At 43.6% G+C, this 16,741-nt stretch overlaps 3 protein-coding genes across 5 annotated transcripts; 1 reads left to right on the forward strand and 2 right to left on the reverse strand.

Annotated features, from left to right (window-relative positions):
• Positions 1-331: 331 nt before the first annotated feature.
• On the forward strand, positions 332-3,112 carry LOC127768511 (LOB domain-containing protein 4-like). The gene is made up of 2 exons (XM_052294107.1): positions 332-917; positions 2,322-3,112. Exons 1-2 carry the CDS (start codon positions 657-659, stop codon positions 2,703-2,705), a joined length of 645 nt encoding a protein of 214 aa, XP_052150067.1. The 5' UTR covers positions 332-656; the 3' UTR covers positions 2,706-3,112.
• Positions 3,113-3,217: 105 nt separating this feature from the next.
• Positions 3,218-6,101, reverse strand: LOC127768510 (uncharacterized protein At4g15545). 2 transcript variants are annotated; one of them, XM_052294106.1, is made up of 10 exons: positions 5,586-6,101; positions 5,423-5,491; positions 4,806-4,859; positions 4,604-4,670; positions 4,440-4,514; positions 4,080-4,337; positions 3,954-3,999; positions 3,791-3,869; positions 3,578-3,700; positions 3,218-3,476 (listed from the first exon to the last, which is right to left on the reverse strand). In XM_052294106.1, the coding sequence occupies exons 1-9, from the start codon at positions 5,853-5,855 to the stop codon at positions 3,608-3,610; spliced, it is 1,011 nt and encodes a 336-aa protein (XP_052150066.1). In that variant the 5' UTR covers positions 5,856-6,101; the 3' UTR covers positions 3,218-3,476; positions 3,578-3,607. The 2 variants fall into 2 exon arrangements, with proteins under 2 accessions (XP_052150066.1, XP_052150065.1); XM_052294105.1 differs by having other exon boundaries at positions 3,220-3,476; positions 4,080-4,343; positions 5,586-6,093.
• Positions 6,102-7,476: 1,375 nt separating this feature from the next.
• On the reverse strand, positions 7,477-14,569 carry LOC127767448 (membralin-like protein At1g60995). Of its 2 annotated transcripts, none has more exons than XM_052292791.1 (14): positions 14,393-14,569; positions 13,394-13,456; positions 12,769-13,191; positions 12,248-12,329; positions 12,054-12,115; positions 11,765-11,859; positions 10,285-10,364; positions 10,090-10,173; positions 9,746-9,862; positions 9,547-9,632; positions 9,332-9,438; positions 8,943-9,034; positions 8,771-8,847; positions 7,477-8,425 (listed from the first exon to the last, which is right to left on the reverse strand). In XM_052292791.1, exons 1-14 carry the CDS (start codon positions 14,555-14,557, stop codon positions 7,964-7,966), a joined length of 1,995 nt encoding a protein of 664 aa, XP_052148751.1. In that variant the 5' UTR covers positions 14,558-14,569; the 3' UTR covers positions 7,477-7,963. The 2 variants fall into 2 exon arrangements, with proteins under 2 accessions (XP_052148751.1, XP_052148752.1); XM_052292792.1 differs by having other exon boundaries at positions 14,221-14,518.
• Between the last annotated feature and the right edge of the window lie 2,172 nt (positions 14,570-16,741).

Below are 16,741 nucleotides of genomic sequence, written 5' to 3' on the forward strand. Positions count from 1 at the left end.
GACTGATTCACCACACTTCACGTTCCACCTCACCGGAGGGTAAATACAGCAATCACCGTTCCACACATTTCGTACAATTTTGCTTGTACAAAAGCTGATCAATTTCGTGCTCAAATTAATAGTACAAACCCAGCCGAAAAGCGCTCACAAAGCCAAACAAACACTCGATGTAGCAGCAGCAGCAGCAGCAATCAGCATGAGTGCCCACCATTGCTTTTTTTTTTTTTTTGGTGCCGTCTTCTCCGTGTTGTTCGTGGCACAACAGGACATGATCGATCGGTCAAAGGGTGAGGGGAGAACGAGACGACGGTGCATAAAAATCAAATGGAATGGAAGCGAGAAGGGAGAGAGGAGAGGAGCATGCATGCATCGTTACTCCAGTACGCTGCGTACAGCGGCCGGCCGCGCCACGATCTCGCTGTCTGCTGCTGCTGCTTCCAACTGCTCTCTGCTCTGCTCTGCTTCTGCTCCTCTCTTCCTCTCTAAAAAGTGTCGCCCCAACCAACCTGCCCCGTCCTAGCTAAAGCCATAGCAGTAGGCGGGCTACGCATCATCTCCCGATTTGGCAACACCCATATTGCTGCAGTGCAGTTGCAGTTGTTGCGGTTGCAGTGCAAGAGGGAGAAGAGGAGTTTCTTGGTGAGGGAGAGGGAGAGATGAGGGACGTGGTGGTGGCGGTTGGCGGCGGGACGAAGGCGGCGAGCAGGCAGCAGGGGCAGGGCGGGGTGACGTTGGCGGCGGCGGCGGCGGGGTCGGGGTCGGGGTCGGCGGCGTCGCCATGCGCGGCGTGCAAGCTGCTGCGGCGGCGGTGCGCGGCGGGGTGCGTGTTCGCGCCCTACTTCCCGCCGGGCGAGCCGCACAAGTTCGCCAACGTCCACAAGGTCTTCGGCGCCAGCAATGTCAGCAAGCTCCTCCAGGTATACCGCACGATCGCTGCTTCTTCTCTCAATCTATCGTCTTCTCTCCCTAGCTGCCATGCCATGACATGCCTTGCCTTGCCTCCTCGTGTCGTGTGTACGCACGTCTCACGAGCCCTCAATTCCCTCTGTTTCCGTCTACAATCTCTGTACCGCCTTCTTTCTCTGTATCATCGCGCTCATGCACACACAGACACAGTCGAGTTACTACCAGTTCTTGGATCTTTTTTTCCTTTTCAGTTCCGTGCCAATTCATTAGAAAGATGTGATGTTTCTTGCCATTGTTTAGCCCACAGTTTGTCAAATGTGTAGTAGTGCACAAAATTGATATCTTGTTTCGCCAGAAATGGCTTGCTTATTTTTAACATATATGGTTAAGAAAGTTTCCCCGGGCCATAACGACGATGCTAGTACTAGGGATAATATTGGTTTAGTGGTTTCGTTTGATTACGGTGTTTTCCCAACATGTAGCCTGCAATTCTCAGGAAAAAAAAAAATTGAACGAAGGCCTGATAATCTCAGAATGATATACTGTATTAGATGGTGTAATAGTAGATTCTGAATACACCGAGATTTTGACAAATTCGGCAACTATATTTTCTGTTTACTAGCAGCCAGCCTAAATTCATTTCCTGGGTATGCCAAGTTCAGAATTGAACTTTCAGAATTTTGCACTTGTTCTTCAGTTTTCACCGTGAGTGGCACATGTACTGGGCATGTGCATCAAAATAAACATGGCAAAGATCCTACTTTCACTGCCCACTGGGTCCTCATCCATGCAGCAACCCAAAGCATTTCTTATGTGCTAAAGATCACCTAGCCAAAGAAAAGAAAAAGAAAAGATTGCTTTTTTTTTTGTGAGCAAGTTCGAGTACTGCAGTGTGTTGTAGTACTAATTAAATCGACAGAGACCTCAGCATAGTGATCTCCAAACTGAACCCTCCCCCATGTGTCGAGCCGCCTGAAACAGTAGCCCATCAGTGGTGGTGTACGGCCTCGTCCTCCCAGTCTCAGCAGCCTTGGGCAGTCACCTTCACACAAGGCTCGCACATGCTGCGTAAAAAGAAAAAGAAAAAAAAGCTTTCGGCTGCACCAAACATGCAAAAATGTCCCTAAAAATCCTTCCTTCCATTCCCTTTTCTTGGAACCAGAGAGACCCCCCCAAATCGCCACCATCTTTTCTCAATTTCTTCTCCTTGGCCCTAGCCTCCTAGTAGCCTTGTCACAATGTCACTGGCTCACTGTGTGTGTGCTTGCACGATTGTCAGGTGGGAATGGACGTTTCTTCTACCTTGTCATGTACTGGTGCCTGCACAAAACCAGATCATTCAGATGTGACTTGACTGAAACTCTGCTGCTATGACAATCATATGTCTGAAACTTTGGGATTGTGGTGGAATGCAGGAGATACCGGTGCAGCACAGGGGGGACGCCGTGAGCAGCCTGGTGTACGAGGCGAACGCGCGGGTGAGGGACCCGATCTACGGCTGCGTCGGCGCCATCTCGTCGCTGCAGCAGCAGGTGGAGGCGCTGCAGGCGCAGCTGGCGCTGGCGCAGGCGGAGATGGTCAGGCTGAGGATGAGCAACGACTACATCGGCCGCCGCCTCCGGGCGCGCGGCTGCGGCGGCGGCGGCGGAGGCGGAGGCGGGAGCACCACCACCACCACCGGCTCGCCGTCGTCCATGTCGTCGCCGGCCAAGACGGCGGAGCCGGAGCCGCTCTGCAAGCCCACGCCGGAGCTGGACATGGTGGTGGACCAGCCGGACTTCGGCTTCTGGTCCTACTAGGGCTTTGATCAAGGTAGTACTACTAGCTGATTGTAGCTGTGATGATGATCAGGTGATGTTTTTGGAGTTAAGTGACAGATGGTATGGTATGGTATGGTATAGTAGTAGTTCATAGTAGAGTCAAGTGAGTAAAGTATATGGCAATGTGTGCGCAGTAGCAGCGTGACACTGGGAGGGAGGTGAACATAGGCAGAGAGGCCTCCTCCTAAACCTTCTTCTACTGGGATATATCAGGGGCTTTTTTTTTGGCTGTCCTTCTATGAGAAGGTAGAACACTGTTACAGACATTGGGTGTGCATTCACTGAGTTGTGTTATCCATTGCAAGAAACTTTGTTGCTCGTGACAATTTACTTGGTTGAAACAGCTGAACTATGCTGTGGGAAATGCAGATGGTGCTATCTATGTTTGTACAAATGTTCTTTGATTCTGGGCTTGTTTTATGACCTGTGACCCATTAGCAGAGATGTAAAATGCTTTAGTTTGATTAAGTAGATATCAGACTAATATTGCAACTTAAGGTTGCCATGAGGCTTAAATACTTTCACGATTGTATCTGCAATTTTACAAGGCTGGCTCCCATGGATAATATGGGCAACGAATTGCTACCCATTTTTTACAAATACATAAATAAAACAGACACCCTGATGTCGGACAGACCCCATCACTTCATAACCTAATGCAGGTTCATATGACCCAAAAATTGCAGCTGCATATTGGACGCCACACCTCTAGATGCAATAAGTTAATCCAATTGAATAACTTCACATTATCTGCAGTTCTTACAAGAAGTTAGCATAATTTGTCATGATAAAAATTTCTCAGCATATGAATCATGGATGGTGAAACACTTTATTTTTGTAAGAAACCTTACCAGAAGCGGGACCAATGTGAAGCATATGCTCTATGGTAAGCTTCGGTTCAGCAAGCCTTGGAAAGAGAGGTAAAGATCTTTGTTGTCTGGACCAAAGATCTCTTCAGCCTTCTTGAGAGTATCCTGGTTCAGATGTAAATATGCTATTGTAATCATGTAATGACATAATGTAATCATGTCTCATAAACTAGCCAACAGATGCAAGTGTGGTACCTCTCTTGATTGCTTATGAGCATTGAGTTCCTTGATGTTGGCTAAGAATGCTCCAAATTGTTCGTATGATAGGCGGCTCCTGGAATTATAATAGAGTTCTATCAATGATAATACATCTATCTTGGTTTCGATTTAAAATTTGAAGCGCAAGATATCAACAGACCTGGCCTGACGGAAAAATTCTTTTCCATCAATACGAGGAGTGCGACCTGAAAACCCAAGCATTATATTACATTCCATACAATAGCTTCAGAAAACATATACCTTCAGGGTTCAGGATAAATGAAACCTGGGTTGGGACGTCCCCTTGGAGGTGAGTTAGCTGCTGACGATTGCTTGCTTGAGGGGTACCATGGTGTCATGGACATGTATCCTTCAATTCGAGTTTTTGATGGTGAAGTAGTTCCAGACATCAATTTTGGTGTTGCTGTTGTAGACATTCTTCTCGGAGAAGCAGAAGTTGACATAATTTTTGGTGTAGCTTCTGGAGTAAGGCGGGGGGTGATGTGTGATGAGAGGGCATACTTCTGTATTGGAGGCTTTGACACTGTACCTAAGAGAATTAGAGAAAATTCAGTGCATGGAAACTTATGTTGCCAGAATAATTCAACAAAATCAAAACAAACAATGAGCGAAAAGCTAATAATACCTTCTTGGACTGTGCTTCCAACATCCAGAGAGGTGCTCAGTAGATTTGTTGTAGTGTGGGTGATAGAATCTCCATCTGCAATGTTCAATGAAAATATTAGTGAGAGATTGGTGCCGGACATTTTCTATGACAAATATATGAAGGGCATTCGAATAGGGCAAAACCTCCACAAGATGATGCTTTTGATGATATTGACTGATCACATGTGGTAATGTCAACCGTTTCTTGTGGCTGCTTGGGAGGATTCAGCAGAGAATCAAGCGCAAAGAACAAACATTACTACAAGCTAGAGAAGAAATAATAAAAATGGACCAATAATTGCTCATAGTCCATTATGGGATCCATTGGATGAGTAGATGAACTCACCGATGGACTATCATCACGTAGTGACTGCATCAGATGCCTCTTGAAGGACTCCAGCTGATAGAAGCAAAGCAAAGGAAAGAAAAAAACAGAATTCAGAGTGTTGTAGAGGTTAGATATTAGAAAAGACAGACTGATAAGCTGAACAAACATCTTACTCATTGCTTAAACAGCTCAAAAGAAAGTGAAAAGAAGAACAGCGCCTCATTTTTTTCAGTCCTAAAGGAGTTCTTGCATCCCACAGTGGGATTACCACTATTTTTGTGATCAACTATCCAGGGATCAACATGGATGTGAGATTGGACGGGCAGAATTCATTTCAGAAGAAAAATAACCAGCTGATGGCCAATCTTTACTTGCCTTTACATTGGCTGCAATCAGCAAAATGACCCTTCTTCGCTATCGTTATAAATGGCATTAAACATCTAACGAACTCCATACTTACTCCCTAACTCACTCCAATTTGCAGCATAAAAGCGCACTTTCCCCTGCTTCTCCTAAAATTAATCTTCATAGATAGTTCAATTAGAGGCGTCTAGTCGAAGGTGGACCATCTAATAATACACCGACAGACATCTACAAGCAAGCATTCGAACAATGAAGAAGATCAAATAAATCACCTTCTGCAGGTCCCGCGCCAGCTTCTTGGACGTCTGCGCCAACGAGTCCCGCTCCTTGCTCAGCTTAATCTGCATCCACAAAAGCAGACACCGAAATCAAATCAACAAATCGAGGGGAAATAAAAAAACATTAACACAAGAGAGCCGCGGTGGCGCCACGGACGTTATCCTCGAGCGCGGCGCGGAGCCTGGAGTTGGTCTCCTGCAGGGCGCGGTCGAGCAGCGCGACGCGCTCCCGCAGCTCCCCGTTCTCGCGGTCCTTGTCCGCGGCGGACTCCCTCAGCCGCGCCGCCTCCCGCTCCAGCCCGGTCACCCGCCCTGCCACGGCCAGCGCCGTGATGCGCCGCGCCAGATCCAGCTGCTCGTACGGGTCCCGCGGCATCACCGCCAGGACCTCGTCCGGCAGCGCGAACTCCCCCTCCGCCAGTGGCATCGTCGCCGCCGCCGCCGCCGCCGCGCCCGCGCGAGATCTCGCCCGCTCTCTGCTTGGGTTTCGCCGCCTTCGGAAGAAGGGGAGGGGAGAGGAGAGGAGAGCGCGGAGAAGGGACCACGCGACGCCGCGGAGCGCTTGGAGATTTTCGGATTTGAAATGCGGGGAGAGGGAGAGGCGGATGGGGTTGGGGGGGACAGTGCAGAGCGGCTCGGCGGCCGAAGCGAGGTTTGAAATTGTTTTTGGGGGAGAGGGCGGCCGCGTTGGCCTCGTTTCTGTTGGTGAGTGGGCGCGCGCCCGAAGTAGCAATTGTTTGAAACGACCCGCCGTGTTTCCAAGCAAACCCCCTCTAAAATAGTAGTACTTGGGTGTGTTTAGTTCACACCAAAATTGAAAGTTTGGATGAAATTAGAATGATGTGATGGAAAAGTTGAAAATTCATGTGTGTAGGAAAGTTTTAATACGATGGAAAAGTTGAAAGTTTGAAGAAAAACTTGGCCTTGCTTGGAGCAAAATTGGAAACGTTTTTTCTACGCTCCTAAGGAGTACTTAGGCTGAGTTTAGTTCCAAACTTTTTTTTCAAACTTCCAACTTTTTCATCACATCAAAACTTTCCTACACACATAGGGGCTATTTGGTTGATAGTCATAAGTTGCCACACTTTGCCACACTTGAGGTTAGGCAAGTTTAACCATGTTAGGTGAGTGTTTGGTTGGCTCCCATAAGTGTGGCAAGATTCCTCTTTGGTAATCTAGGTCCCACATGTAACTGAATCTGAAAAGTGTAGCATGGTTTCATTTTGGTGGCTAGAGTGTGGCTTAGATTTTGATGGCCTCACCTTTGGCAAGTTTAGCTAAGAGAAGTATGGTGAACCTAGGCAATGTTAGTATGTGAACCAAACAGCCCCATAAACTTCCAACTTTTACATCACATCGTTCTAATTTCAACCAAACTTCTAATTTTGACGTGAACTAAACACACCCTTACTACGTACACTATGGGTGTGTTTAGTTCCTGAAAAAAGTTGGAAATTTTAAAAAGTTGAAAGTTTATGTGTAGAAAAGTTTTTGATGTGATAGAAAGTTAGGAATAGGATGAAACTAAACACGGCCTATAACAGGTACTACACATATAATTAGAAATAGATCAAATTAACTTCAATGGACCAGGCCCATATATTTAAGAAGTGACGGTGATTATGTACTGATGCACTGAGCATGTTAGCATAAGGGGATGAAAAAAAACAACTCCGCTTTTAAGATAGTATAAGAAAAAACCATAAATGTATAGGATTTTTAAGAATTTCTCTCTTCTCCCAAAATATAAAAACCTAATTTAACTCCCTCCGTCCTTAAAAAAATATAAAAACCAGGTCCAGGTTCAGGATGGAGGGAGTACACAAGAACGTTCTGATCTGCAAATAGTTTGATTCAGATTCACCTGCTATTTTCAAGTGAAAGGATGCAAATCCCTCCTGTTGCATGCTTCCAAAACGTACATGGGATTTATGGGCCATTCGGTTCAGTTCGGTACCAAATGCAGCCAAAGCACGCCTTACACATCGAAACAATTTCCCGTGACAACATTCGACGAAAGAGAACAAAATCACAGAGCCATCGGTAAATTGTCTTGTAACAAATCCAAATCGAATATAATTTGTCAGCACAAAATTTCATTGACAAGCTACACAATTCTTTTGTAGAACACACAGGAGCGCAGCGCAAGCCTGCAATACTGCATGTTGCAGTTCCAACCTATATAGGGTACAAAAGATTTCAACAGAAAAAGCAAAATGAGATAAGCTGAAGAACATTTCTGTACAAGAATAGGCCGGGCTTGCCCATTCAGACGGTAGGGAATGTACACATGTCATGAGTAGGTACAATTCAGCAACCTTACTCAACAACGAAAAAGAAAAGAAATTAACAGATTCTGCAGCTTAACGCGGTATGTTCAGCCGACACAAGTCTGCAATGCATATTCGTCATTATCCTTTGATGGTGGAGCGGGCAACATATCAGCTTGCTTAATAACATAGGCAACTTTCGCCCAACCGCCCTCCACCAGTGTTCTTCGTCTGCAATTCCCTTCTGTTTTCCTTCCTATATTTTCTATGTTACCTGACCATTTTCATTTCGAGGTGGATCAGTGTAATCTTGACCATGATCACGGACATCTCTAAACATAGAGAAGAAAGATACTATGCCATCAGAAGCTCCGCCTCCTAGCAACCACAATAAAAGGGAACCAAATGGATTCAAGGAGCCAGAGCCTGCCGGAGCATTGCCAGGTTGCTGAGGGTTTTGATCTTGATAGTGCAGAGGATTGTTGGCCACTAACTCTGCATTTTCAATTGGTTGACCCTCTTGTTGGTTCCTGTTAGGCTCATCCGGAACCAGCAGGGCATCTGCTTCACGAGCAGCACCAAGGCCCTCATTCATTGCGCCAGGGTCCCTCATATTTACCCTTGCTATATGTAATGTTGATGTATAGATGGTTGAGGATGTGATCTGAACACCCGTTTGTTGGTGAAGGTGAGCTCGGCTTCTAATGAATCTCTGAAGGGCTGGCACCTAAAGCAACACAAGCCAAGTAAATACAATGGGGACATGGACTTTTTTTTTGTTTTGCTGTTAAACATGCATTAAATATACAATTTGTCCCCTACTTGCGTGAACCCTAATATATTTCCTCAGTGAATTGACCAAGTTCAGGTGATCATTCCAGTTTAATAAATGAAGACGAAAGCAAGGCTAGCACTAAATCCTAAGCAGTGTTCAGAAATTAGAAATGGCCTAATATCAAAGGGGAAAATATAAAAAAAAAATTGCAGGCCAAAGCAATAAACAAGCAGTAATGACTGATAAGTCCAAAATAAAGAACAGGAAATACACAGGTAAAAATGCATATTAGCATACCTCGAAGCGGTTCCAAAAATATAAAATTAGATGTTGCATGAACGCCGCGGTGGCAGAAAAGGCCAGGTAGGAGAAGCCTGATAAATACAGCAATATGCAAGTCATATATCGATAGGATATTCCAGTAGTTTCTTGCCAATATAGGTCACCAAAAAGACATATATAGTCATACCATATGTGTACGAGAAGAAGTAAATGTGGAAAACCAAGAAATACAGCAAGAAAAAGCGCGGGAAGAACTGCATTGATATAGATGTCCTCACACTGCAAAGGACACAAAATTCAGTAAATTCAGACAGACCGAATTTGCTATGCATGACAACAATTCTGATAATGCATGCTTGAAAGTTGCAAATGTTAAATGCACCTATATTATGCTCAAGTGCCTACTATTCTAATCTAATTGCTCTCTCATATGACTAAACCCTGTTTGTTTCCTCATAATTTCACATGAATAAGTTAGTAGGACAGACGCTTCACAGCACAGAAATCTCACATGATTAAAATAGTATTTCCTCGAAATAGTAAAGCATTCCAGCAATATGTATATGGAAACAGTACCTGATCATCGTAAATAGCTCACACAACCATACAAGAGTCAAAACTAGAAATGCAAGCAACTGATCATCATAGAACTCAAATAGAAAAAAGAGGATCCCAATCATTATCTGCAATGATCACAACAAAGAAATTAGTAAGATATGAGAAATCTGTTGAGTAGATACGTCTAAACAGCCACAAAATTTTCAGCTCATTAAGGAAAAAAAATATCATACCGGAACAAAAACCAATGATTCGATAACATGGACAAATATCAGTTGAAATGTGGGGAGTTGGTGGCGTGCATGATGTTGAAGCTGCACTGAAATTTTCAATGAAGAAAACAAAATATTATTTATTACCATAAGATAATATCATAATAACAAGTTGAGCATCTAGCAGGCCAAGAAACAACGTAAAGCAATAAGCACAAACCTGTGAACCTAAGCATGCGGGATTGCGTCTCTCTCAGGGTAAATGAAACAGACATGGTGGTTGTGAAAAAAACAAAGAGTGACATTAAAAGTACACCACATTTCGTCACAAAATAATCTGCACCACAAAAGTTGCAATAGATAAGATTTAAATACGCAGAAATGAAAATAAGATATGAAAGGCAACAAAATAGAATTATCAGGTGGCATGTAAGCTGTTGGAATCATCTGGTACAAATTTATAAAGCATTAAAACCACTAATAGCTGAACACATTATAAAAGTGCAGTCATTCAGGTGAACATATTTGGGATGGCAAATTTTGTAAAATCAGCACTATACAAACCTCCAAATCTTGTTGGACCTGCTGGTGGTTCATGTCCGTAACTGAGATCATAAAGCTCCTTTGTTTGAAAGTTGTATAAATAGCCTGCATATCAAACCAAAGTACAAAATTTGTGAGCTAACTAAGTTTGCGACAGTTGCATAGAACATCCTGATAGTTAAAAGTACCAAAAGCAAAATCACATCAGAAGCATACCATGACCAGGGGAGTTCACTAAGCTGTTTGTAAGTATAGTGTCATAGCCAACAATGCTGTTTATTAAAAGCTGTTGCCACCTGAAAGGTGAAAAAAGAGAGATTGGATAGCATAAGAACATAGCGGTGGGCATGAAGGAACAGTGGAGCATTATCACATTCTGCAGATACCCACTACAGAAGAAAAATGAAAGAAGACAGAACGAATGCAAAATCTTGTTTAAGTTCTCAATATAAATGACAGATTTTTAAGTAGCAATTAGATATTCCATATTTGTAACGCTAGAATTTTTATGCAGCTCTTTGAAACTCAGTAAATGTTCCAACTATTTGGGTACAAGAGCAATATAAAACAAAGATCAATAAACAAAATGAGAAAATTCCTTGCATGCCATCCAAAGTCCTTACACGCCATCCAAAGTTTATGAGTTTGTTTCCTAATATGCCATGTCGAAATTATTGTTCCATTCACCGATGCCTAAACTTCTCTTGCCTTTTTTTTTTGCCATTCTCATCATCCTGATGTTAGCAAACTGTTACATGGGCGGTAAGATGACCATTGGGCCCTCCATATCTTCTTCAACTTGTCTCCTTCCTCTTCCATTCTTTCACGCCACTTCACTGCGCCTACCTCCCCTGCAACTGCTCCCCCGGTTGCACATGCTTTCTCGATCTCGTTGCCCCACAGCACACAACCAGGCATGGAAGGCGAGGACAGCACCACCATACCATCTGTCATGGCATCACAGCAGATGCAAGCATGTGTGGTATGCAGCAATCTGAATCCATTTTTTTTCTTCATGGGCACGGAAATGAACCCCAGTCTGCAGCAGGCGTACATACGGTGCCCGTGCTCCTCCTGGCAACCCCCCTCCCCCCCCCCCCAACAAACTCTCTCTCTCTCTCCTCTCTTTAGACATAACAAAACAAAGCAAGCACTGGTATCTAGCCATACCACACATAGAATGGCCTTGCTAAGCTGCCAGTTCAACAGAGGTGGGAAGTGAGCTGCCAATCCACCATGCGGTTCACGCCATCATAACCTAGCCTCACTAGGTGAAGGGAGCAGTGATGTTGAGGCCCCTTTCGCATCCAATTTGGGAGGAACTCTCTGAATCTATGCGCAAAGAGTAATTTCACCATTATCACAAGAAAATGATAATGTTCCTAGCTGTGATTGTTGCTAGCTAACGGAAGAGCGACGTGGATGGCAAAAGAGGGCAAAAAAATTTGGTTCGATGGCATATGGTGGAATGACAGCTTCCAATGCATTTAAAGGAACTCATGAACTTTGAATGGCATCAAACAAGTAGACTTGCCAGAGCAATGAATTACACAAACATGAACTTTTGGGCAGAATCAGGACATAAAAGTTAGAATCTAATCTAAGTAGCATGAAGTAGAAAGATGTCAAGTGGAAACTTTTGGAGACAGATCTAGTGTGATATGCCCATTATGAGGAGCAAGTACTCGATAATGACCTATTTCCAAAGCAAGGATTTCGAGCAGAAATTGTGATATTTATAGTCCGAACACCATGACGAACTTTGGCCCCTTCTGAAAGCAAGAAATATCCCTGCAGGAAAGAAGGCAACATATAAGAGAGTTCTTGAAGTGAGTGATAGTTGAATTCTCCAGTCATTTCTGGCAAAAGTTGATTCTTACTTTGCTAGGGAGTTCATAAAGAAGTAATCAAGCAACTTAACAACATACTAGAACAAACATAATTAAGTTGAATAGGTGATAACAATATGCCAAAATGAACCTTACCTTCTCCACACCATATAAATAGGTAGGTTCAAATGCTTTGCTTCGTCTCTCAAACCACTGTACTGTAATAAACAACATACCACGAGAAGTTAGAGAAAATGAGACCCTTGTGAGTTGACAGCAAAGGGCAAAGATAAGAAAAGTCATATAGGCACCACTAGATCATATGACCAATTTACTGCCAGACAACATACCTATTGTTGAAACAAGATGATCCACGCTTGGTAATTGAATACCCTTGATGGTATGGAGGAAGTCATTCCAGTTTGATCTGAACTGTTGTTAAAATAATCAAGAAAAAATAACCCTCGGTAAATGAGTGCATGTTACTTTGTTTAACTAATTAAGTGATACAGATAATAAAAAGCACAAAAATCAGCATCACACAAATCATGAAAGAGTAACTTGATCAAAATAAATGTTATTTCACTGCATGGCATTTAAACATTCCTTAATCCAAAACTTGATGAATATCATTTATATGAGTAAGACATATGTTGACAAATCAATACTACTAGTCCACAATTCTCCAAGTGTTCCTCATACAGCAAGTTAGATATCAAGGTGACATGCGCCAAGCAACCACATGGACTAACTACTACTCCATTACCTACATAAATGATTCTCCCAGGTCCAACTATACAAGAATCTTTTGTAATACCAGAGTAACATAAAGGGAACATGAATGCTGAAATGATAACAATCAACTTCTCACCATTAATTGAAAAGTATTATCTGAAAGTTGTTTTATATTCCTCCAGAACGAGACAACACGAAAGTACCACTTTCTGAATAAATACATAACTGCTGCTTTAAATGATTCTTTTGCGGATAATGGATGGTATGCAGAACCCTCCACAGTTGTCTTCGAATCCGATACTCCTGAAGTGGTTGCGGTAACAGCTGTGTCAGCTGCATTCTCTGGTTGTGGTTCAAATTCCTTGTCTCCCTTCCAAGTTCTGAACATAATTTTGCTCCTTCTAGCTCCAGGACCAACCCAAGTTGACCAAAACTTAGATGCCAAAATATTGAACCTATCACCATTAACCTCTAGAATTTTCTCAGCTGAACGCCCCAGGTTCTGAAGATCCATAATGTAGGATGCACCTTTGCTGACCCATAGTCCACCACTGATTATCTACAAATTTAAAGGCAGGGAACAAACAAGTCATACCAATAGGAAACATGAGCTAGTATTGCAAGCAAGGAAAAAAAACATAAGGAATATTATCACACTTGAGTCCCAAGTGCAAAAAGGAGAAAATGTTCGACACACTTCACAGAATAGCAAAGAGTCTAACAGCAAGAAATGCAAAATAGTGACAAGCAGCAATGTGTACCTTGATTTGGACAAGTTGCGCTTCACCAAATTCAATCCCAGAAAACTCGCTTGAACAGCCAGGCTTCACATGAAAAAGGTAACTCAAAGTTGTGAGGCTACATATGCACACCAGACTATTATGGAACAAGGTAAAGGAAAAAGAAACAACCAGATAAAAAGGTTTGGCGTTTTTCTTTATTTCAAATCCAGGATATTGTTGTGTTTCTAAGTTGAACAGGAGATAGCTTTCAGCATGTAAATATATATGAATGATACTTTTTAGGAGATTTAAGGGTTGTAGTTGCATGCACTTACAAGTAAGTTATGATGTGTGCACAACGCAGTATACTTAAGACATGGAACAGAATGGTTTATCAAACTTCTATTTTGTTCTAGTTTCCACGTGGTACTAAATCAATTGCATAAGGATCAACAAACACGTCAAACTGGATGCAATCTACGTTAACACTAACACATTCCTAGAGAGTATATAATCTCGTTCATTTGAAGTGCAGTAGTATTTACCAGAATAGGAGGGGATCACTACTACAAAGTTAGCTTACGTAGCAATACCCTCATGCTTTTTCATCTCGATATGTTCACACTATAACAGAAACCATAAGCATATTCATACACATTCGAAGAAAAAAAAATCATCTTAAAGATTTCATATTAGGCAAACCAAATGCAAATTTGGCATGCTGTTTCTGGGGGAGCAATGAATAGAGGAATAGCTGGCATATCATAGTTTTACAGAAGCGTGGGACTATTCCAGAACAAGCAGTTGCAGAGAAAAACAAAAAACTAGCATACACCAAATCTGAAACAATACGGTATTGTAAGTACCTCTGCAGGACTAAGCCAGAAGGCAGGATGGCCAGGGCGTCGAATTGACAACATTGGCGAACCCAGGCCAGGGCAGTTCGCACAAAATTCGCAACACCCAGGCTAGCACGAACGCGCGCAGTACAAGCACGGGCAGAAGAGGAAGAAGGGCGAGGAGGGGCGGGATGCTCACCTGCTGCACGAAGTTGGTGTGCATGACGACGAGCAGGCAGAAGAGCGCGACGGCGCCGGCGAGGTAGAGGTACTCGAGCGCGAGGCGGATCCGCGGCGTGAGCAGCTGCGACAGCATCCCGGACAGCCGCGCGTGCACCCGCAGGAACGTCTGCTCCGGATCCATCCCCCCCCCCCCCCCCCCCCCTCCGCCCTCGCCGACGCCGACGAGCCCCAAACCCTAACCACCGCCGCGCCGCGCCGCGGGCACTCCACCTCCCCCGCCCGCCCGCCTAGGGATCGGAAAATTCGAGGCGTTCCCGATGAATCTGGCTTTAGGCGACGGTGGAATTATTCGGGGGAAATTGGGGAGTGATTTTGAATTTGTACGTTTCGCTTTCCCCCCTCTCTCTGTTCCTCGCCTCTCTGTCGTCGCACGAGCACTGCGAGCCTGCGATTATCTCTGCGAGGATTCTTTCTTGGGGAATGGGCCAAGAGGTGGGTGGGGCCCGCGCCCGCAGGAATTTTTTTTTCCTTTTTTTCCTCTGGCGCCGGCACGTTGGTTGGCCTGGCTCTGCGAGCGGTTGGCCGCTGGGATTAGGCCGCCACACGAGCGAGATTTTCTTCTTTTTTGTGTGATCGGATGGTCTCGCGTTATTTTCGGAGGAGATCGGACGGTCCAGACGTCCACTTTTTTTGCTGGCTTGGCCACCAATTTTTACCGGCGTGGACAAATTGATTTTCGCGTAGGAAGCACATAGGGTGATCGCGTCGAACTATCGGAGCAAAAAATAACTATCGTTTTATGTTGTGTGATGCTTATATTTTAAAATTTACCATTAAAATAAACGGTTGGTTTGTTTTAAGAGATGTGGTTAGTGCAAATACCCTTATACATTGTATATTGTCAATTTCAATTATGTACAACATAAGTTTAAAAAAGGAGCAGTTTTACATCCTCAAGGAGCTATGGTATCATTTTTTTTATTGTAAATTTGGTATCTCTTAATACCTAGATACTATTAGGTAATAAATTTTACATTAAATTTTTGATGTATCATAATACCTCATCAAGAATCGTAAAATTTCCCTTAAAAAAAGTTAAGTTTAGCAACCACTTAAATGTTCAAGCATAATTATACCAAACGAGATCATCATAATTTGGGATAACGCTAGCCGGACCTGAAAAGCTGGTGGTGAACAGCTCGGCATGAAATTTAGAAGTGTTTTTTGCTGGTGGATGCAACCTGATAATTGGTGATAAGATCAATTAATCTTCTTTCTTAAGTTCAGTAGCAATGCTTGAAGCGCTATCAGGAAAAGAGAATTGCAACATTTAGGAAAAGAAAACAAAAGAGAGCTTTTTATCTCGAAGGATACGAGGTGGTGGGCTGGTTTCCTTCCGGGAACAGATCAAAGTGGGCCTCTTTCCCCGTGTTGGATATAGGCTGTGTTCGGTGGGAGTTTCCAGCTATTTCTTATTTTTCGCGCGCATGCTTTTTAAACTGTTAAAATGTACAGTTTTTTAAAAATTTCTATGCGAAAGTTGCTTAAAAAATTATATTAATCTATTTTTAAAAAAAATAGCTAAAACTTAATTAATCACGCGCTAAACACTACTTCATTTTGCGTGCGGGGAGTGAGCCATAGACGTGTTAGACCCAAACATTAAACGGTATTAGGCACTACTATTTGCATTGGAAATAAGTTATTTTTCAATTTGACGTGAAGTCTTAAATTCATTTCTCAAAAAAAAAAAAGACATAACGTGTCTTTCAACTCCACAATGTAAACTTGATTCCAAGATGGTTGACGATTTCTGCTAAGGTGATATCTATGTGGCTAGTTTGATTGGGGTTATCATCTCACATGTTGTTGATGTGGCACTTGCAATCATAAAATGTCGGTAGGATCCACATGTCAGTGATTATATGGTTAAAAAAATAAAAAAAATACAATGGGTCCCATCTTTTTTTCCTTTCTCTTCTCTTCTTTCTTTCTTGCTTCTTCTCCTCGTTCCCTTCTATTCTTCTTGGATTTTTTTTTAGTGTACCTTTTTCTCGCTCACGTGCCCAGGACAGACGCCGGCGCGGTGGCGGGAAGCGACAGAGGAGAGGCAGCACAGAAAGGGGTCGCCGTGGGCTGGCGTGGCCGAGCGCCGCAACGCCCTGGTTTGGTCAGGGCGCTGGTGGCAAGTAGGCCCGTTGGGCGGCGGCACAGCAGTGGGTGGATCCGTGGATGGGCAGAGCGAGGAGGTTGCTCGCCCTTATTGGTAGCTCGGGAGGAATAAACGGCCACACGACGATAGCCCTGAATCAAGGCGAAGACGGTGGCATGCTCCGGTAGCATCCCTGAGCAGTCGAAGGCGGCG

Source organism: Oryza glaberrima, chromosome 3 (genome assembly GCF_000147395.1).
Source record: "Oryza glaberrima chromosome 3, OglaRS2, whole genome shotgun sequence".
NCBI classification, from domain to species: Eukaryota; Viridiplantae; Streptophyta; class Magnoliopsida; order Poales; family Poaceae; genus Oryza; species Oryza glaberrima.

What these genes read in the sequence shown, in the direction of transcription:
- LOC127768511 (XM_052294107.1), top strand. Translation starts at nt 657, where the DNA reads ATGAGGGACGTGGTGGTGGCGGTTGGCGGCGGGACGAAGGCGGCGAGC. An exon ending in ATGTCAGCAAGCTCCTCCAG is followed by an intron (nt 918 to 2,321) that starts GTATACCGCACG and finishes GGTGGAATGCAG; the next exon opens with GAGATACCGGTGCAGCACAG.
- LOC127767448 (XM_052292791.1), bottom strand. Translation starts at nt 14,557, where the DNA reads ATGGATCCGGAGCAGACGTTCCTGCGGGTGCACGCGCGGCTGTCCGGG. An exon ending in TCATCTTGTTTCAACAATAG is followed by an intron (nt 12,116 to 12,247) that starts GTATGTTGTCTG and finishes TGTTTATTACAG; the next exon opens with TACAGTGGTTTGAGAGACGA. An exon ending in CCGCATGCTTAGGTTCACAG is followed by an intron (nt 9,633 to 9,745) that starts GTTTGTGCTTAT and finishes TGAAAATTTCAG; the next exon opens with TGCAGCTTCAACATCATGCA.
- LOC127768510 (XM_052294105.1), bottom strand. Translation starts at nt 5,855, where the DNA reads ATGCCACTGGCGGAGGGGGAGTTCGCGCTGCCGGACGAGGTCCTGGCG. An exon ending in AAAAGCATCATCTTGTGGAG is followed by an intron (nt 4,515 to 4,603) that starts GTTTTGCCCTAT and finishes TGAACATTGCAG; the next exon opens with ATGGAGATTCTATCACCCAC. An exon ending in CTCATAAGCAATCAAGAGAG is followed by an intron (nt 3,701 to 3,790) that starts GTACCACACTTG and finishes CATCTGAACCAG; the next exon opens with GATACTCTCAAGAAGGCTGA.